Genomic DNA, 21,664 nt, shown 5'->3' with positions numbered 1-21,664 from the left:
AGCCTCAATTTTAAAATCCTCGCTCTATGTTCAAATCTCTCCCTGATCCTCCTCCCTCCCATCTCAAATCTCCTACAGCTCCATGCATCTGTGGTGCTCCTTCAATTCTGGCCTCTTGTGATTTCTTAATTTTCAACGCTCCAATTCAGTTCGCTCAGCCCTCGAATTCCGTCCTTAAACCTCTCAATCTCCCTCTTCTCCTTTGAGGTGCTCCTGACAAAGTACCCCGATCAAGGTTTTAGCTGCCGACCCCATCGTCTTGTGTGGCTCGATGATACTCCAGCGCAGCACCTTGGAATGTCCCACTGCTTCAAAGCCGCTATACAAATTCATGTAGTTGCTGTTATCAACCTGGGGTACTGCAGGGTGGGAAGGTCTTTGAGGGCATCTGAAAGGGGCTTGCTGGTTGATTTCTCTACTGCGCCTTTGCGAGTAAAATAATTTCAATGGATTTTCACTCGGGAAGTCTAGAGACGTCGGAAAAACAACGCATTACCCGGCAGCAAAAAATAATAAATATTCTTTAAATGAGTTTCAAGACCAAATGTGGTGCATTTACAAATATGTTAATTTATTACAATGTGGTAGCAGTGGTTTCTGACTACAACTAACAATCTGGTATATCTCGACAGTTTAACAGTAATTTCACACAATATCATTGGAAATCAACGGCTCTGTCATGTCTGCTGGAAACTTTAAAACTCACTCTTTCTTTGGTGTCAGTTGTCTTGGGTTGCCACGGAAACATGTTCCATCATCCTTCACCAAATTCACCATACGTAACAAAAATACCACGGCTGTTTTTTAAAAAAAAAAATCTACATCTGGCTCAACAAAGGAAAGATTACGGGTAACATGACTTGAGTGACCAACAGAAATATTTATATACAATTCTACTCAATCGCTTTCATTTTCGCTGATCACAATTGAATTTTTAATAATTTTCAAGGACAGGGTTAAGGATGTTTTAACACGATGCTATGCAAAACCATAACAAATACTGTACAACATGTACACTAAGAACTAGAAGAAATAACTTTGTAGCATAGATTGCATTTTTAATGTGCATATACAGAATAAAAATAAACATTATCACTTTAAAACAAATCCTGAACCATGGATGCGCAATGAAAAGAATGTAACAAAAATACAAAACCCTTGTACAAAAGTTTGTTAATAAACATTCGTGTCTTTTTCTAGATAAGGAATGTCAAATACAACTTATTCTGAAGTTCATTGCTGTTGGCTTCTTTCCAACTTTCACCTAATGAAAACAAAACTACAGTTAAGTACTTAAACATTCATCCAACTACATTATGGATTTACAAATACTGAACACATGCCTATAACATCCACTTTCCGAATTTAACAAATACAGGGGCACATTAAAAATGTGCCAGGAGAAAAAAATTAATATGTACAAAGATGACCAAGGTCAAACCTTAGAGTTATCTATCTTTTAAAAAGATTTACAGAATTTCTGCTGTGCATCAACATGTTACATTAACACCAAGATTCAATATTAAATGATATACGTGAAGTTTATGCAAGTCAACTTTTCTATACATTGGCTATTACACAGTGGAGTGAAAACAAACTTGGTACAATTTGTTTTTAGCACAGTCCAGCTAATGCTGCAAGCACATTCTTTAAGTGGTGGGCTCCTCGCTTCATTCAACAAGTTCAGTTCGGTTTTGTCGGGGCTTTCAGTCTCACTGCGGGAGCGGTTCGAACTTGCACCTTGGCTTGTTGGCCTGGGGCATCGGAGGTGGCCGCCGGTTGGGCAGGGCTCTGCGGGGTGGGGGTCTGGATTTGAGGAGATGCCGCCGTTACAACTTGCTGCTGAATGAGTTGCTGCTGGACGACCTGGGCAGTGGCGGCTGCAGGAATCACCTGGACCTGTTGGCCCGTGGCTGCCTGGGACAGCGTCATCGTCTGCTGCTGTGCCTGCACCTACAGGAAGAAGATCAAGAGAGGCTCGTTTAGATTAGAAAGTAACTCGCATGTACACAGCGCCTTTTGCACCCTCAGATTACACCTCACAGCCAATTCATTACATTGGAAGTTTGCTCACTGCTGTAACACAGGCGAATTCCCAGCCAACTTGGAATGCACTGCCCGAGACTGTGGTGGAGGCAGGTTCAACCAAGGCATTCCAAAGAGAATTAGACAGTCAGCAGAAAGGGAAGAATGTGCAGGCGTATGGGCAGAAGCTTGGGGAGAGGACTCAGAGATGGGTATTGTTTTCGGAGAGGCAATGGGCTGAATGGCCTCATTCTGCGCTGTGAGGATTCTATGCTTTTTTTGGCAATCGCACAATACCGCAGTACGGCTTATGTGGAAAATATATGACAGTGTGGACCCATGTAAATTCAAGCACTTGGAAATCAATCTTAAATTCTATTCAGGCCTTGTCATCCTGAACAGAATGGGTGTGTACTGAACTGAAAAAGGTAACTGTACGAAAAACAATGCGGCACAACCAACCTAACTGGTGGTTGTTTGATGAAGTTATCAATCTGAAAAGCCGTTGAGCGTCTAATCGGAGATATTGCGTTCAGTATTGTATCTGTGCATCAGTAAATCACCAGAAAATCAACAGGCCACAGCGTGCAGGCTCCAGAAAGAATCTGGTGCTCAAGATTAAAATGACTAAAATTCCAACAAGTTATACTGAACATAACCACGGTTAGGCACCACACAGACAGCACTGTGAACAAATCTGGACTCAATTTTCTAAAATAAGAACAGAGGGACTGGAGAAGCTGCAGAAAAGATATCCAAATAGAAAGGCTACCGTCATCAGGAAAGTCTGATCAGGCTGGGGAGAATAGTTGTCAGGTAACCTGATAGAAGCCTCTGGAATGAGGAAAGGGAGAACTAGGAAGATAGTTCCACTTGTGGAGCAATCCAAAACCAGAGACCATAAATATAAGATAGTTACAATAAATCCAATAGAGAATTCAGGTGAAACTTCTTTGCTCAAGAGAGTGGTGAGAATGCAGAGCTCACTACCACAAGGAGTAGGTGAGGCAATTATCATTGGTGTGTTAAAGAAGAATTTAAGATAAAGACACAAAGGAATAGGAGGATATGCTGATAGGAGAGGTTGAGGGAGGCTTTGGTGGCGCATAAACACTGGGCCAAATGGCCTGTTTCTGTGCTATAGGCGCAACAGCAATCCATGCAAAGTTGATATTCAGTCTATGCAGAGTGGTGTTGCTCACTAACTTCACATCGAGGGTCAGAGCCCCAAGCAAGGGGAAGTGGGCGAACAGCTGCAATTCCCGTACAGCCACCATTCAATCCGATGGAGGACAATATGGAGCCCAAGTACATCCCAGCTGGAGTACAGCGGCCAATTCTGGGCACCAGAGTTTAGGAAGGATGTCAAGGTCTTAAGAGAGGGTGCAGAAGAGATTTAGTGGCACGGTACCAGGATGAAAGGCTGGAGAAAGCTGAGAGAGAGATTTTCAAAACCATAAAGGATTTAAACAGAATAAATAAAGGGGAACTGTTTCCTGCGGCAGGAAGGTGGCTAACCAGTTGAGAGAGAGAGAGGACAACTGGCAAAAGATCCATAGCGGAAACGAGGATTTTCTTTTCTTGTGAACTGGACCGAGTGTAGCGAAAGCAAATTCAAGAATAAGTTTCAAACGACAATTCCAATTGTTGAAAAAGGAAAACGAATGCTCGGCTGTGGGCAAAGAGCTGGGAAAATGGAGCTAATTGGTTAGCTCTTTCAAAGAGCCGGTACAGAAAAATGGGCCAAATGGCCTTCTTTTGCGGTGAGGTTTTGTGATTTAGGACCAAGCGTATCGTTGTTTGGTAATACAGAACTTCGATCGCTGAAAAAAACAAAGAGACATGCTGCTGAAGCTTTTCACCTGGCACTCATCAGGACCGTTCGCAAGAATACCAATAGTAAAGCGAACAACGATTTGTACTGCATGAGAAGAGAGTGCTGACTGGTTGGAAAGTGGACTCTGATTGATGGGCGGCTTTGCCATGGAGAATGCTCCAGGGAACAGTTAACTGCCAAACATCTGTTCAAATTTAAACCAGCCAGGCTAACTGTTTGGTTAAGGCAATGACATGGGGAATGAACCAGGGAATGGCTGTACCACTTTAGTTGAAAAAGGCACAATACTTGGACATGCTCCTTCAGCCTGCAAAGGATAAGGCCCCGGGTGTGAATATAGCTAGCACGGGCACGTAAGTAACACTGCGAGTCTGGCTGATAATCTTAAATTGTTTTTTAGTGTAATCCTTAGCGCAATTGGGATTGCTAACTGCGTTGTCCAATTGCGGAATCATGTTGGACACAACAAAGTGACTTGAATAGTCATCAAACTCCACACGGACAGTGGCCCAGGGCCAGGATCAAACCGGGTCCTCGGCTCCAAGAGGCAGCAGTGCTAACCACTGTCCACTGAGCTGCCTTTCCTCACACATCTTGATGGGCTCCATCCCATGTTAAAAATCACCTGTGAAGGGCGGCACATGGCACAGTGGTTAGCACTGGGACTGCAGCGCTGAGGACCCGGGTTCAAATCCTGGGTCACTGTCGGTGTGGAGTTTGCACATTCTCCCCGTGTCTGCGAGGGTTTCACCCCCACAGCCCATGATGTGCAGGGTAGGTGGATTGGCCATGCTAATGGCCCTTAATTGGAAAAAGAAAATAATTGGGTACTCTAAATTTACTTTTTTTTTAAATTCACCTATGAAATGGAGCTGACAAATGAGTACCCTTTCCTCAATGTTGAGAAATTTGCCAGTGGGTTGTCTCCTGCTGTCCACCACAAGCCTACCTTAACTGATCAATATAAGTGTTGGGATTCCTATCGTTCTACAAGATTTGCCATATCAGCAACCTCGTAAATAGGGCCCAAACCAATTGTTCACTGTGCAAGGTCAACACTGAAATAAGTCACACCAAAATCACCCAGTGGATAATGGTTGCCCCGATCGGATCATTGCTTGCCGTGTAAACTCATGAAAAGAGCCCAGTCTACCTCAGATTACTCTGGAAGGACAAGGTGTCTCAAATATTTGAGCAAAGCTGTTACTATTGAGTAGCAACACAAGAATGCTGCCATCAAGCCATAAAGACATTCTGCCTGTGTAATATGGTGCATGATTTTAGGTGTCCTGTGATGCCAGGGATGCTTGACATTCGTATGAATGTGAAAATTGGCGGATTCCCGCAATATATGCACAACGAGCCACGCTTTCGAGGATTCAGCATCATCAGTGGATGCTGGTCTGTGGCAGGATAGCTGGGAGTAGAGGAGTTCGAACTTGGCAAATGCCTCTTCCCCATTCGATGGAGGACGAAGAAGGCACAGCACTGCTCAAGGACAAACTCCTCATTTTCAAATTCATGATCAGAGAGATTAACTGCATGGTTGGCAGCGTCAGTAATTGCGCTGCCAAACTGCTTCTGCTCAGGTGAATTTACAATGCAGACGTGTCTCGACTGTGTATTGTTTACAGTGCGGTCATCGAGTGGCACAAACGGCATATGGGTCGCACATCCCAATGACTGGCGGACTTATCAAAGAGCACATGCTTCCAGCGTTCACTACGGGCAACTAAACCCAACCAGCCCTGGCTACAAAGCTCAAAACATACGAGTCCAACATTAGATGTGATTCTGGGATTGGACAACACTTGCTAAACAATCCTGATTGTGCCATGTGGTGCACTGAAAACCAATATAAGGTCATCAGTCGGGCTCACACTGTGACTCACTTGTGTGTGCTGGAAGCCACATATAGTCACACACAGAGCCCATTTGTAAACAGGAGATGCATGTCCAAACATTGCGTCTTTTTCAACTCAACAATAGCTTGGGGTACAGCTATTCTCTGGAGCATTCTCCATAGCAATGCCTCAATCAATCACAGTCCACTTGCCAACCAATCAGCACTCTCTTCTTGTGTAGTATAAATTGTTGTTGGTATTCTTGCGACTTGCCGGAGGACAAGACGAAAGGTTTTGGTAACAGGTCTGTTTTCTACAAAAATCAAGCGTGGGTCTTCCCTGCTGGTCTTGGCATTTCCTTCCTCAACTCTCCTCAAAATAAAAGGTGCACATTCCAGGTACCCAAAGAGTGAAAGAGGCAAGGAGAGAACAAGCAGAACCAGAAGTGCAAAGCAGATACAGGCAAGAGGGAAAACCAATGGAGGAAATAGAAGTAGGTTTCTTCTTCTACATCATTGAAATGTATCAGCAGGCAGAAATGTGAATTATCCTCAAGCTTCATCCGTGCAGAGCTGGTAGATAGCTATGGAGGAGTTGACGAATACCTGTTGGGCCGTTGATACCATCTGCTGGATACTCCCCACGGATGCTTGCTGCTGAACCATTTGAGGAAGTTTTGTAACCTATTGAACAACAGCAGTTTATTTTAGCTTTTTCAACCTTCACAGTTTCCAAGCATGCAGGATTTTAGGTACGTTAAAGAGTTATTTCTTCGGCAGTCTTGGACTTAAACAGAGGAGTGTACAATTGTAAAAAGATAGAGAGATGCTAACAAATTACATTAGTCCTACTCAGGGGCTCCTGGGAAAAAGGAAATGGTAGCGCTGGGGCAGAATAAAGTCTTGCAGCGTAGATCAAGAGTCTGACTTGGCTCCAGGAAGAAACAGCACGAGATGTTCACCGTGAACCTCAAACAGCATGGAATAAAACCACTTTGTACTGATGTAATGAGCTAAAGAGCTCTGTGGTATTAAAAGGTGCCACTTTGTCAAGTTTGATGTACATTTGATGCATATTTGAGCCTGAACAATCCCCATCCTCTCCTCCGTCTGGCCGAACTTGTCCTCTCACCGAACAATTTCTCCTTTAACTTGGCTCATTTCCTCTAACCCATAGGTATGGCTATGGGCATCCCATTGGTCCCAGTTTTGCCCGTCTCTTTATGGCGTATGTGGCACATTCTTTGTTCCAGTCCTACTCCAGCCCCATCCCATAACTCTTCTATCGGTACATCGACGACTATTTCGGTGCTGTTTCATGTTCCCCATCTGGACCTGGAAGAATGTATTAATTGCGCTTCCAATTTCCACCCCTCCATCATCTTCACATGGTCCATCCCTGACACTTCCCTTCCTTGCCTTGACTAGGGGCTTTTCACTGTAACTTCATTTGAAGCCTACTTGTGACAATAACCAACTTCTGAGGATAGACTGTCCACTAGTATCCATGACAAACTCTCCGACTCCCACAGCCACCTTGACTACACCTACTCCATCCCAATCTCCCAGTTCTTTCGCTCCAATGGTGCCACTTTTCAAAATGGTGCTGCTGACGTCTTCATTCTTCTTTAATCGTGGCTTCCCACCCACTCTGGCTAATAGGGATCTCAACCGTAACTGACCTATATCTCGTACCTCTGCTCTCATCCCCTCTCCTCCCTGCCAGAACCAGGATATGGTCCCCAGTGTCTTCACTCTTCACCCCACCAACCTCCGCCAGTTCTGCCAACTCCAGCATGATGCCACCACCAAACACATCTTCCCCTCACTCCCCATGTATCCCTCTGGATACCCTGGTCCGCTCCCAACTCCTCACCCTCTTCGCATGGCACCTTCCCATGCAATCTCAGAAGGTGTAACACCGATTGGGCGGGTTACAGCCTTCCAGACTTAACATTGAGTTCAACAACTTCAGACTGTGAACTCTCTCCTCCACCTTCACCCCATTTTTATTTCTATCAAGTTATTTTCATTTCTTCCATCGATCTGTTTTTCCCTCTCCATTGTCCCCCACCCCACTTGGGCCATCTGTTCCCTCTTCCTAGTTGCCCTTTGACACACTGCTCATCTATGTCAATCTCCACCTATCGCTGGCCCTCTATCCAGTCCCACCACTCCACGCCCCCCGCCCCCCCTCCCCCCTCTCCAGTATTAATCTGACCCTATTTCCAGTTTTCTCCAGCTTTGACGAACAATCATCCAGACTCGGAACGTCAGCTCCCTTCTCTCTCCACGGATACTGTCAGACCTGCTGAGATTGTTCAGCATTTTCTGTTTTTGGTTCGGATTCCAGCATCTGCTGTCATTTGCTTTTATATCAATGTACATTTGTTTATGTACAGAACTGGGAGAAGTGCAAATACCCGTTACAAAACTGTCCTTTCAATTACCTGCAAAGTGAAGAAGCTGGCTAAAGTTCCCAAATTTTAGAGTGAATTCATGAATTTCAAAACTGCTTATTCAACAAATGTGCAAGGAACACGCTTGAGGTATCATCTGAGGCGAAGAATCCTGTTAAGATAATATCCATGTTCTCACCAAAAAAGATCAGCTCCAGGACAGTCATTTAGACTACTGGTCTCCATTCGTAACACAAAATGTGTTTTATGAATATTGATTTAATTTTGCAATACAAAAACATCTAATAAAATGAGTATCGAGGTGACTGCTTGATTTATTGTCACATGTACCGAAGTACAGTGAAAAGTATTTTGCTGCGGCCAAGGGAACGTACAGTAGACTAAAGAATAATCAACAGAGAACATTGGCAATGGTACATCGACAAATAGCGATTGGTTACAGTGCGGAACAAGGGGCCAAATAAGAGCAGCATCGGGCATCGTGAATAGTGTTCTTACAGGGAACAGATCAGTCCGAGGGAGTCGTTGAGGAGTCTCATAGCTGTGGGGAAGAATCTGTTCCTATGTCTGGATGTGCTGCATAATTAAACAAGACACCAGCCATAGAATCTCTCTGAGATTATGTAACCTGCGATTTACTTAATTGCTAGTTATTCACTTCAGACTTTCAAACACGTGACTCAATTAACAGTTTCTTGCAAAGGTAAAAGGAACAGAGATATAATCTCGCAGGGACAGCGCTGCCAGCAACACTGATATCTGTTGCCCATCCCCAGTTGCCCCAGGAACCTTTATATTGAATCTAACAGTTTGAGTGGTTTACTAGGCCATTTCAGAGGGCAGGTTTAAGACTGGAACCGCACACCGGCCAGTCTGGAAGAGGAGAGCAGATCTCCCTCCCTAAAATGTACTGGTGAGTTTTGTTGTTTACTTGTAAACTTTACGAAAACCCAGTAGTTTTGTAATTATTCATCATGACGGCATCTTTACATTCCCAGATTATTTAAACTGCATTTCACATCTCAAGCTGAAATGGAGGGATGCGAACTTTACCGTTTGGATTAAGGTCCAGTAAACATAACCAGCATACGTGTATGAATTACCTGAATTTGTGCCTGCATCTGTTGCGTTCCTGCCTGCTTTTGGGTCTGAGCACTCAAGAACTGTGGCTTCATTCCTGACTGGTGCTGGGAGGCGGTATAAGTGACTTTCTGTTGTAGCTGCTGAGATTGCACTGTAACCTGCTGGGTTATCTGAAACAGGATGCAAATAACAAATGTGAATAACACTACTTTAACCCACCTTGTGGGGATGAGAGTACGTGTGAGGCGGGGGGACGGGGCGAGGTGTGGGGGGGGGGCTGACGATATTGCACACTTCAGCAGATCGCGCCGCATCTGTGGTGAGAGAAATGTCACGGACCCGAAATGTTAATCCTGTTCCCCTCTTCACCGATGCTGCCATTATGCATTGACCTTGAAAGTGAGTGTCAGCAGACCAGGGGCAAAATTCTCCGACCCCCAGCAGGGTCGGAGAATCGCCTGGGGCCGCCGAAAATCCGGCCCCCGCCGTGGCAGAGATTCTCCGCCACCCAGGAAGTGGCGGCGGCGGGAATCACGCCACTCCGATCGGCGAGGCCCCTGCGGCGATTCTCCGGCCCGCGATGGGCCGAAGTCCCGCCGCTGGGAAGCCTCTCCCACCGCCGAGGTTTGAACCACCTCTGGTGGCGGCGGGATCGGCGGCGCGAGCGGGCTCCGGGGGGGCGATCGGACCCCAGGGGGTGCCCCCACGATGGCCAGGCTCGCGATCGGGGGCCCCCGCTCAGACTCCGGAGGCCAGTGCCCTGGGTGCACTCTTTCTCTTCCGCGGTCGCCACGGCCTCCGCCATGGCGGAAGCGGAAGAGAAACCCACATCGCGCATGCGCCGGTGGTGACGTCAGCGGCAGCTGGCCGCTGACGTCACCACCGGCGCATGCGCCGACCGGCGAAAGCCTTTCGGCCAGCCCCGCTGCCGGGGGTGCCGGTTTTTTGCGCCAGTCTAGCCCCCAAAGGTGCGGAGAATTCCCCACCTTTGGGGAGGCCCGACCCCGGAGTGGTTGGCGCCACTCCCCTACGCCGGGACCCCCCCCCCCCCCCCCGTCACGCCGGGTAGGGGAGAATCCCGCCCATGGTCTGGAACAGTGTCTTACAGCTGGCCGAGCTACAGTGGACATTGTCTCAAGAACTATTGAATGCTCACCAGGAGCAGGGTCCCTCCATGTCCGACTCAAGCGAAATCACAACAAAGACCAGGGAAGGAATGTGGTCTTGCGCACCCCACCCCTCACCTGCTCAGAGATAAACTCACTGAACCACCAGCTGAATACAGCTGCTGCACGGAGTGTGTTTCCTATAGCCTCAGTGGGGTCATTGACATCACCCTTGTTCTTTATGGCTTTCTTCAAGCTTCGCTTCGCCCGCGTCTCAAAGTTAGAATCAATAGAATTCCTACAGTGCAGAAGGGGGCCATTTGGCCCACCTCTGAAAGAGAACAGTATCCAGGCGCTCTTCCCTGCCATATTCCCGGAACCCCACCTAACCTGCATATCTTTAAACACTAAGGCACAATTTTAGAATGGCCAATCCACCTAACCTGCACATCTCGTTATCCACCCGTCCGATTTTCTGTCCTCTTCCTCGGTTTTTACCCTCGATTTCTCCTTCAGTTATCAGTACAAGGCTGTCAGCTCTTTGTTTCCAATGTTCGTACTTGACTATTTTTCTCTCTCTAACTGTACTTAGCAACCCTTTTGGTTCCTGAATGTCTACTCTTAACCCACTGGCTTCTCATTCATACAATTATCATAGAATTTATAGTGCAGAAAGAGGCCATTTGGCCCATCGAGTCTGCACCGACCCTTGAAAAGAGCACCCTACTTAAGCCCACGCCTCCACCCTATCTCTGTAACGTCACTTAATCTTTCTTTTGAACACTATTAGCAATTTAGCATGGCCAATCCACCAAACCTGCACATGTTTGGACTGTGGGAGGAAACCAAAGCAAACCCACACAGACACGGGGAGAAAGTGCAGACTCCGCACTGACAGTGACCCAAGCCGGGAATCGAACCCTGGACCCTGTGAAGCAATTGTGCTAACCACTGTGCTGCCCATCCAGCTGATGCAGAGCATCCTCCCTCAAACGCACATTCCAAAAGCTCTACTTCACCTCTCAGCTCAAGGCCAGACGTAAATGGGGCTGTTTAGCACAGGGCTAAATCGCTGGCTTTTAAAGCAGACCAAGGCAGGCCAGCAGCACGGTTCGATTCCCGTATCAGCCTCCCCGAACAGGAGCCGGAATGTGGCGACTAGGGGCTTTTCACAGTAACTTCATTTTGTAGCCTACTTGTGACAATAAGTGATTTTCATTTCATTTCATTTTCAAATGTCCGCGAGCAGCCACCACACCTCAGCCTGTCAGACACAGGTGCGGGGCAGGGGAGGGGCGAAAGACGGTGAAATCACCAATTGTGACAAAAGATTATTTGTCTTCCTCCATTGCGCCCCCCTGGTAAGAACATCTAGTGAGGGGATTAAAGGGTTAGAACTTGTACCTTCTGCTGTGCATTGATGGCTGCAGCCTGCACAGCTGCTTGTCCCTGTGTCACCTGCGACTGCCCAGCTTTCTGATGGTGCGGCTTGAGTTTCAGAAGCTGCTGTACTTGCATTTGTGAGAATTGCGGTGGTATGGCTGTCTTCACCACTGTCTGCCCCCCTGCAGAGAGTCCAGATCTTGGATTAAAGGCAGTGAACATATTCCAACCTGAAATAACTCAAATCAACTGCGCATTTAAATCAAATGGCCACAGAAAATCACTTCCATTAAAAAATAGGATATCACTTCTATCAACTCTCTCACCCTTTCAAAAAGGATAAGACTTGCAGGTATGGGTGAAAGAAAGGGAAGAGCGTTTGAAAACAAGAGAATTTGAAACTGACACTGTGGCTGGAGGGTGGAGCGGGACAGTGATTTCACAGTGGCAGAGGGATCTGTGGCGCCGGGAAGGGCTTGACAGCACCAGTGGGAAGTGGAGAGGAGGTTTAAGGATTGGCAGCAATGGGGAGGAGAAACGGGGATTTTTAAAAATATTCGTTCATGGGACAAAGGCGTCACAGGCTGGGCCAGCATTTAATTGCCCTTGAGAGGACAGTTAAGAGTCAACTGTTATTTGGAAAGTTGGGACTAGGCACTAAAAGTAAACACCACAGAGGCAAAGCACAGCCTCCCAATGCAGCAGTCCCTCTATCAGCCGACACCATGTGATGCAATGGGGCTTGAAGCCACATTTCTCACTCTCCCAATTGAAGGTTTTGAAACCTTTCACTTTAGATATCCGCACTCAGTCATGATGCTGTTCAGCGAACACGGCCACAGGAAGCCTCTCGTGAGACAGGAGTTTAAGCCTTCCCAATACCTTCTTTAAACGTCTTGCAGATATTTGGGAAAGAGGCACTTCTGCATTGATATACCTCTCCACAGTCACCAACCCCTCGAAATCACATCAAAGCACAGTCACTTAACAGGTTACATTTGCTTCCAAACGTGGTTGGTGTTTTGATATAGGATCACAGAATGCTCTAGCACAGGAGGCCAATCGGCCCATCGTGCACGTGCCAGTTCTTTGAAAGAGCTATCCAGCAAATCTCACTCCCCCTGCTCCTTCAAACATTTACTGATTCCCTTTTGCACGTCAATCCTGAAGCTACCCCTGTGCATTCCCGAACAAAAGAAACAGTGTGAAAAATGAAAGTGCTTCCTCGTGTCACCTCTGGTTCCTTTGCCAATCACCTGGCACTGCACTCTCTGGTTTATCAATATTTCCCAGTGGAATCAGTTTGCCCTCACCGCTACAGTCAGTGACAACCCAAACAACCAAACCCTAATGCTCTTGAAAAGGGTAGAAAGGACCTTCAATCCGCAAGAGCTTGCTTTTCAATTACCTGCTGATCCTTTCTGAGGCTGGCCAATAGCCACACTAATTCCAGCAACAGTAACAGGAAGCGTCGTTACACCAGGGTTCACAACCGCAGCCGGGACAGACACAACCGGTGGTTTAGTGAGGGTAACTTGGGCAGTCTGAGCTGGCTGTGTCTGAATCTGACCTTGAGCTTGCAGCTGTGACGTAGAAACTCTGGCCTGGGAAAAACAAGAAAATAGATTCAGATATTTTGCAAGTTTCAAGGGACAGAAAATATTACGCCACACATAACGTGTAGAATTCAAGTACAGTTACAATGGTAACATTGACCCTCCCATACAAATCTCTTTCCTCCCTGTGCTAGCATTTAAAACTTTCAAGCTCACACTCAATGATGTTGAAACAAACACAAGTATAAGCAACTTAATAATGTAACATTTACCTGTTAAATAAGCTTAAATAAATACTGATTTTTTTTGAGGGCATTTAAGCATTGCTGTGGGTCTGGAGTCAGACGTAGGCCAGACCAGGTAAGTACAGCAGATTTCCTTCACTAAAAGACGTTAGTGAACCAGTTGGGTTTTTACGACAATCAGACAATGGTTTCATGGTCACCTTTAGTCTTTTAATTCCGGATTTTTTTTATTGAATTCCAATTTCACCATCTGCAGTGACGGGATTTGAACCTGGGTCCCCAGAGCATTACTCTGGGTCTCTGGATTACTAGCCCAGGGACAATACCACTGCCCCGCTGCCTCCCCTATATACTAAGAGTCACTTGGAATGTCACTAACTAAGGGGCTGGTTTAGCACAGTGGGCTAAACAGCTGGCTTGTAATGCAGAACAATTCCAGCAGCGCGGGTTCAATTCACGTAGCGGCCACCCCAAACAGGCACCGGAATGTGGTGACTAGGGGCTTTTCACAGTAACTTCATTGAAGCCTACTTGTGACAATAAGCGATTATTATATTATTATTAACTGATTTCCTCTGCCCTTTCTCTTGTCCTTAACTCTACATTCTTATCACTTTAAATTTAAGTTCCTAACCTTTCTCTCTGATCTCATCCTTTGCAATTTCACAAGCAATTTGACAATGACTTACTTTAGCGCCTTAAACAGGAGGAGACTATGAAATGAAATGAAATGAAAATTGCTTATTGTCACGAGTAGGCTTCAATGAAGTTACTGTGAAAAGCCCCTAGTCGCCACATTCCGGCGCCTGTTCAGGGAGACTGGTACGGGAATCGAACCGTGCTGCTGGCCTGCCTTGGTCTGCTTTAAAAGCCAGCGATTTAGCCCAGTGAGCTAAACCAGCCCCTATCTATACCAGCCCCAGACTATCACAGCCATGGTACATAATAAAGAAAACAAGTTACTTATATGTATTGCCCCAAACTTTAGCCATAGAGACAGATTCCCAGAAAAGCACTGCCGCAAAAACAACACAACTCGAGAACTAAACACTTGAAAGTTTAATGTTGTGAATTATGCATTTTTTTTTTTACATTTATCGTGTAGTAAAAGTTGTTAAAACCAAGCAGCATACTTCGTGATGAAAGAAAGTGTCTGAAAGGATTTTGAGGAAGTATTCTTGTTAGGCGCAGGCAGGTTGTGTTCTGGTATTGGGAGCGCATCATTTTGGAAATAGAAAAGGCAGCCGCGTAACCAAGTTTAATCTTTTGTTGTGAAATTTCCAACATTTTGACAGAAACCCTCATATACAGGTTAAACCAACAAATTTGTGAAATCTGACCCCATCCTGCTACAAACTCACTCACTCTCATTTTAACCACAGGGGATTGGAAACATCTGAGTACCCCACATTGGTAATATCAGGGCTCAACCCTCAGGAGCGATGAAGCCAGACGCTGGGTATTTACTGATTTCCCACTTCTGATTAATGCTTTCATCCCTTTTGCCGCTCACACCTTGGTTATGTTCCCAGCCTGAATACCAAATTGGTGCTATTTTATGTATGTGACACTTAAAATGTGATGCGTGTTAGATACACTTCTCTTCATGTTTACGCACAAACATACATCATTTTCTTTAACTTCAGTTAACTCTGGTGGAAATAAGACTCATCAGGGAGGTAGCATAAAGTTCTCTGAGATGCACAATGGCTTGTGGGAGCAATGAACCACAGGTCTTACAAATCAAGTCGGGATTGACAAATTTGTAACGTGGGCACAACTTACAATGCGGGCGACAGGGAGGTTGGGCATGGCACCGGTCAGGACAGCATTCCTTTGTGTCACCTGTGCCAGCTGTTGCTGCTGCTGTTTCTGTTTCAATTTTATTAACTGCTCCTGGAGGGGAAGAAAAAAAAACTTTCATTGAATTCTACTCACTCACGCAGTACAGTCAGCAACTTTTATTACTTTACTATAATCGTATTCTACTGAACAACGAGGAATTCAAATCCCTGGCATGGAAGAAGAATGATGCAGAAAACGTATCTCACTTAAATGATGCGGTATAAGCGACTGTTCTGGCGCCACAAGTATTTGTAACTTAAAACGCAAGATGCACACAGAATTTGTCATGCGCTGGAAATGAAAACTAATTATCTAAAATTCTACAGAAAGGAGAATGGAAGAGAGGGCTTCCAAGACTTCACAGCATTCCAAAGTGGTTTACAGCCAATGAATTACTCAGTGAAGTGTAGTCACTGCTGTAATGTAGGCAACATAGCACTCAAATCTGTACAGCAAGCTCCCAGAAGTTGCAGTAATGATAATGACCAGATCATCTGCTTTAGTGATGTTGATTGATGGATAAATATCAACTAGACTCTGCAAAGATCCCATGGGATCTCTTGCCTCCATTCGAGAGTAAACGGTTTAATACCTCATCTGATGGAAGGTGCAGCACTCCCTCAGTGCTGTCAGTGGGAATGCCGGCCTGGATTTGTGCTCAATCACAGCCACTTGACTCACCGCTGAGGGTCATGGCTGAATACTAAAACATAAATGCTCTATGTGCTCGACTGCAATTTCACCCTCTATAATTTCAGCACAGCCATTAACTCACTTAATAGAGTGTCCACTAGGACAGGTTTTTTTGGTGACTGCTGTGGGATTCCACAGCAACAGCATAATTTCAAAGTCAAGATATAATCACATTGAACTTCCGATGGCGGCCATGGAGTGAGTGGTTGCACACTTGGTGGCTTCCGCTCAAGGTGGATTTTTTTCGGTCTTTCCCCACCCGAATGTGGGCGGCACGGTAGCACAGTGACATTACTATTGCTTCACAGCGCCAGGATTCCAGGTTCGATTCGCGGCTTGGGTCACTATCTGGCCGGAATATGCACGTTCTCCCAGTGTCTGTGTGGGTTTCCTCCGGGTGCTCCGGTTTCCTCCCACAGTCCAAAGACTGGGGGTGGGGGTGGGGGGGGAACCAATTAAGCCAGTTATCAGGGTACAAATTGAACAAGTTGATTAGAATTCAGGACTTGCATGTAACTGTGAGGATGAAAGATAACTGAGGCATGTATAGGGAACCCTTATAACGAGGGATATTATGAATCTTGTCCAAAAAAAAAGGAAGCATTCGTAAGGTCTAAAAGGCTTAGGACAGATGAAGCCCTTGAAGAATATAAAGCAAGTAGGAAGGAACTTAAGGTAGGAGTTAGGAAGGCTAAAAGGGGTCATGAAATGTCGTTGGCAAACAGGGTTAAGGAAAATCCTAAGGCGTTTTAAAGTCCCCAGGGCCTGATGGGATCTACCCCAGAATACTGAGGGAGACAAAGGAGGAAATTGCTGGGACCCTGACCGTAATCTTTGCATCCTCATTGGCTACAGGTGAAGTTCCAGAGGACTGGAGAGTAGCCAATGTTGTTCCATTGTTTAAGAAGGGCAGCAGGGATAATCCAGGAAATTATAGGCTGGTGAGCCTTACATCAGTGGTAGGGAAGTTATTGCAAAAGATTCTTAGAGACAGGGTTTACTCACATTTGGAAACAAATGAACTTATTAGTGATGGACAGCATGGTTTTGTGAAGGAGAGGTCGTGCCTCACTAATTTGATCGAGTTTTTCAAGGAAGTGACAAAGATGATCAATGAGGGAAAGGCAGTAGATTATGTATACATGGACTTTGACAAGGTCCCTCATGGTAGACTGGTACAAAAGGTGGAGTCACATTGGACCAGAGGAGAGTTGGCAAGTTGGATACAGAACTGGCTTGGGCACAGAAGACACAGGGTAGCAGTATAAGGGTGCTTTACTGAATGGAATGCTATGACTAGAGGCGTTCCACAGGGATCCGTTGTTGAAAGGGCCTTTGTTGTTCGTGGTGTATATAAATGATGTGGAAAAAAATGTAGCTGGTCTGATTAGTAAGTTCGTAGACGGCACAAAACTTGGTGGAGTTGCAGATAGTGAGGAGGATTGTCAGAGGATACAGCAGGATATAAACTGATTAGAGTCTTGGGTGGAGAAATGGCAGATGAAGTTTAATCCGGAGGAAGTGTCAGGTAATGTACTTTGGAAAGTCCAATGCATATAGGAATGACACAATAAATGGTAGAACTCTTGTGCGTACTGACAGGCAGAGAGGTCTGGATGTGCATGTCCACCGATCACAAGTGGCAGCACATGTGGACAAGGTGGTCAAGAAGGCATACGGCGTACTGGCCTTCATCGATCGGGGCATTGAATATAAAAATTGACAAGTCATGTACAGGACCTTAGTTAGGTCTCATTTGAAATATTGAGCTCAATTCTGGTCGCCACACTACCAGAAGGGTGTGGATGCTTTGGAGAGGGTACAGAAGCGGTTTACTGGGATATTGCCTGGTATGGAGGGCATTAGCTGTGAGGAGAGGTTAGATAATCTTGGTCTGTTCACCGATATGTGACAACCATAGGTTTGTGCCAGTGAGGCCGGATGCGAGGTTCCGGGGTTGGTGGCAGGTGGGGATAGAGTATTTTAGAGACGTGTTCATAGGAGGCAAGTTTGCGGGACTGAAGGAGTTGCCCAAGGAGAGTGGCTTTGGTACCTGCAGGTGAGGGATTTCATGAGAGAGGTGCCGACCATTCTGGGGCTGCCGCCTCCGGTGTTGCAGGACAAGTCGTTGTTGGAGGATGATATAGGGGAGGGTATCTACAAAGAATTGACAGAGGGGAAGAGCGCCCCGGTGGAGGAGATTAAGCGCAAATGGGATGAAGAGCTGGGAGGGGAGGTGCAGGCCGGGACGTGGGTAGAGGCTTTGTGGAGGGTGAGGGCATCCTCATCGTGTGTGAGGTTGAGCCTCATCCAGTTCAAGGTGGTGCCTAGGGCTCACATGACGGTGGCTGTTTGTGGGGGTGACCCCGAGTCTGGAGGTGGCGATACTCGGTATGTCGGAAGGTCCATGAGTCCAGGTGAAGAGAGAGGCCAGTGTATTGGCCTTTGCCTCCCTGATAGCCCGGAGGAGAATTTAGTTGTTGTGTTGGAGGGACTCAAAGCCATCGGGGAGGTTGAAGATTTGTGATCGTTTGGTCAGGTTGATGTTTTGGTCCTCTGATGTTTGTGTGTTTACATGTCAAAAGCCTTGAATAAAAATATTTCCATATAAAAGATATAATCACATTGCAAGTAGATATAAAAATGAAAATGGAACATAACACTAAAACTATTAGCGAACCCAATTTGTATTTACAGACATTTCCAAGTGTCTACAGAAGTTCAACTGCAACAGACTTCGGTTTATGACGTTAAACCCAAACACAGAAAGCGCACGGTTTCAAACAGCAGTTGCAAGACATACCGGCAATTTCTGGACCGTCTTCAGCTGGGCTGAGGTTTGAGACTGGGGCTGGATTTGTTGGACCTGTACCGGAGCTGTCTGGGGTTGTCTGAAGAGCTGAATTTGTGCCTGGGAGATGGGCTTCCCAGTGGTCAGTTGAATGCCTGTAGCTGAAGAAATAAACCCATAAATAAATGCAAGCCATCAAGGCAGGCTGCTGATGACTACCCTGGGCAGCAAAGAATTATTTAACATCATTAGCACAAAGTTAAGAGGGGAAGAAATGTGCAAAGCCAAGCGATTTTTCCAAGTATCAGTTTCAACTGACACAGTTGAACAGTTTCAACCAGGAGTTGGTTTAGCACACTGGGCTAAATAATGAAAATTAAATGAAAATGAAAATCACTTATTGTCACGAGTAGGCTTCAATGAAGTTACTGTGAAAAGCCCCTAGTCGCCACATTCCGGCGCCTTTCCGGGGAGGTTGGTACGGGAATCGAACTGTGCTGCTGGCCTGCTTGGTCTGCTTTAAAAGCCAGTGATTTAGCTGAGTGAGCTAAACCAGCCCTTATAGCTGGCTTTTAAAGCAGACCAAGGCAGGCCTGCAGCACGGTTCAATTCCCGTACCAGCCTCCCCGAACAGGCGCCGGAATGTGGCGACTAGGGGCTTTTCACAGTAACTTCATTGAAGCCTACTCGTGACAATAAGCGATTTTCATTTCATTTGTCATTCAACACTAAATTAAGCTTTAATCATCACTGCAAACATTCTAGACCATATTTCCTGATTTCAAAGGAAAACGGAATCATTTCTAATATATGATATTTCTTATTCATTGAGAAGATTAAATTTACACCTTCAAGAGTTTTACAGAAGTAAATGTAAGCAGGGGAATTATTAATACAGAGCCCCTTCAATAACGCTGTGCTGTTACCTTGCACTGACACATATTCATGGCCACCATAATATTTTGAGTGACTGGACATTAATCTACTCGTATTTCGCTAAAGGCAATCCATTAGCATCAGTCAACATTGTGAGGCTATCTGGAGCCAGCCATACAGCTTCACTGATCACGTGCTATAGGAGAGAGATTCCAATAGCTCTATGAAAAGAAGGCCAAGAGAAGCTGATAGGACGACATGAACAGGATGTACAAGGCAAAGTATAAGTAACAGCAGAGACCCGTTGGGCCGAGTGGCCTGCTTCTGTGCTGCACACTCTGCACTTTTTTTTTGTTCTGTGCATGGGATGTGGGCATTGCTGGCAAGGCCAGTATTTGTTGTCCATCCCCATCTGCCCTTGAACCGCTGCAGTTTGTGTGTAGGTGTGTTTGTGCGGCATTGTGGTGCTGTGGTTAGCACTGCTGCCTCACGGCGCCGAGGACCTGGGTTCGGTCCAGGCCCCGGATCACTGTCTTTGTGGAGTTTGCACATCCTCCCAGTGCCTGCATGGATCTCACCCACACAACCCAAAGATGTGCAAGATAGGTGGATTGGCCACCTTAATTGAAAAAAAAGGTTTGTGTGAAGATGTACCACAGTGCTTTTAGGGAGCAAAGTTCCAGGATTTTGACCCAGTGGTGATGAAGGAAAGGCAATATATTTCCAAGTGAGAATAGTGTATGACATGGGAAGGGAAACTGGAAGTAGTACTGTTCCAAAGAGTGAGCAGTATAGATCAGGATTTATTTTACACTTAAACAGAGAAGTGGGTCATCAAAATATTCAATGATGCCACTGTCAATTCCGAGATGACAGAAAGCAGTAGTCGCCTTACCTGGGGTGACTTGTGTGACCAGTGACCTAGTCTGGGACTGCACGGGAGTCAGGTTGGTAGACACCACTGCTGCTGCTGTGGCCGTCACCGGGGCCATTGCAGCTCGGACACCCTGGTTGGTTGCTATGGCTATAACTTCCGTGGTTGCAGCAGATGTTGCAACTGTTCGCTGCTGAGCATGTACGACCTGGGCTGTTGTGCCCCCTGCAGACTGAAGACAGATCAGAGATGTTAATGCAAAACTCTGCCTCCTTGACCTGGGTTAAACACCTCTCCCGATTCTCATGTTGATTGGCATGAAAGTAAGTTGAAATGAAAATCGCTTATTGTCACAAGTAGGCTTCAAATTAAGTTACTGTGAACAGCCCCTAGGATACAAAGTTAATAAAGGTGCAAACTTTCAAAGCTGAACAGTGGATCTGTATAGCCGAGAAGATTGAACAGACAGATAGCAGGTGAAATTCAAATGTAGAGACATGGGGACAGCAAGAAAACAATCCAGGAACAGACTATTACATAGGTGGAAATAGACTAATGTGCACTGGAAATGAAATAGGGGCTGTTTAGCTCACAGGGCTAACCGCTGGCTTTGAAAGCAGACCAAGGCAAGCCAGCAGCACAGTTCGATTCCCGTAACAGCCTCCCCGAACAGGTGCCGGAATGTGGCGACTAGGGGCTTTTCACAGTAACTTCATTTGGGCCTCACGGTAGCATGGTGGTTAGCATCAATGCTTCACAGCTCCAGGGTCCCAGGTTCAATTCCCGGCTGGGTCACTGTCTGTGTGGAGTCTGCACGTCCTCCCCATGTGTGCGTGGGTTTCCTCCGGGTGCTCCGGTTTCCTCCCACAGTCCAAAGATGTGCGGGTTAGGTGGATTGGCCATGCTAAATTGCCCGTAGTGTAAGGTTAATGGGGGGATTGTTGGGTTACGGGTATACGGGTTACGTGGGTTTAAGTAGGGTGATCATTGCTCGGCACAACATTGAGGGCCGAAGGGCCTGTTCTGTGCTGTACTGTTCTATGTTCTATTGAAGCCTACTCGTGACAATAAGCGATTTTCATTTCAT

The 21,664-nt window shown here is 46.1% G+C and overlaps 1 protein-coding gene across 12 annotated transcripts in view; it reads right to left on the bottom strand.

Moving 5' to 3' along the window:
- Nucleotides 1–550: 550 nt before the first annotated feature.
- The window catches only part of ep400 (E1A binding protein p400), a 197,429-nt gene continuing 176,315 nt past the window's right edge, over nt 551–21,664 (bottom strand). For 11 of the 12 annotated variants that reach the window (XM_038803932.1, XM_038804405.1, XM_038804668.1 and 8 more), the window contains 8 exons: nt 20,599–20,809; nt 18,840–18,988; nt 15,284–15,394; nt 13,106–13,301; nt 11,719–11,879; nt 9,229–9,378; nt 6,312–6,389; nt 551–1,953 (listed from right to left, as the gene is read on the bottom strand). In XM_038803932.1, coding sequence (XP_038659860.1) covers nt 1,684–1,953; nt 6,312–6,389; nt 9,229–9,378; nt 11,719–11,879; nt 13,106–13,301; nt 15,284–15,394; nt 18,840–18,988; nt 20,599–20,809 — 1,326 coding nt within the window. In that variant the 3' untranslated portion in view covers nt 551–1,683. The remainder of the gene's footprint in view (nt 1,954–6,311; nt 6,390–9,228; nt 9,379–11,718; nt 11,880–13,105; nt 13,302–15,283; nt 15,395–18,839; nt 18,989–20,598; nt 20,810–21,664) is intronic. The other variant, XM_038804131.1, reaches the window with a different exon arrangement.

Source organism: Scyliorhinus canicula, chromosome 1 (genome assembly GCF_902713615.1).
Source record: "Scyliorhinus canicula chromosome 1, sScyCan1.1, whole genome shotgun sequence".
Classification (NCBI taxonomy): Eukaryota; Metazoa; Chordata; class Chondrichthyes; order Carcharhiniformes; family Scyliorhinidae; genus Scyliorhinus; species Scyliorhinus canicula.
The sequence above is the reverse complement of the archived record's forward strand: the minus strand, read 5'-3'. Positions and strand labels throughout refer to the sequence as shown.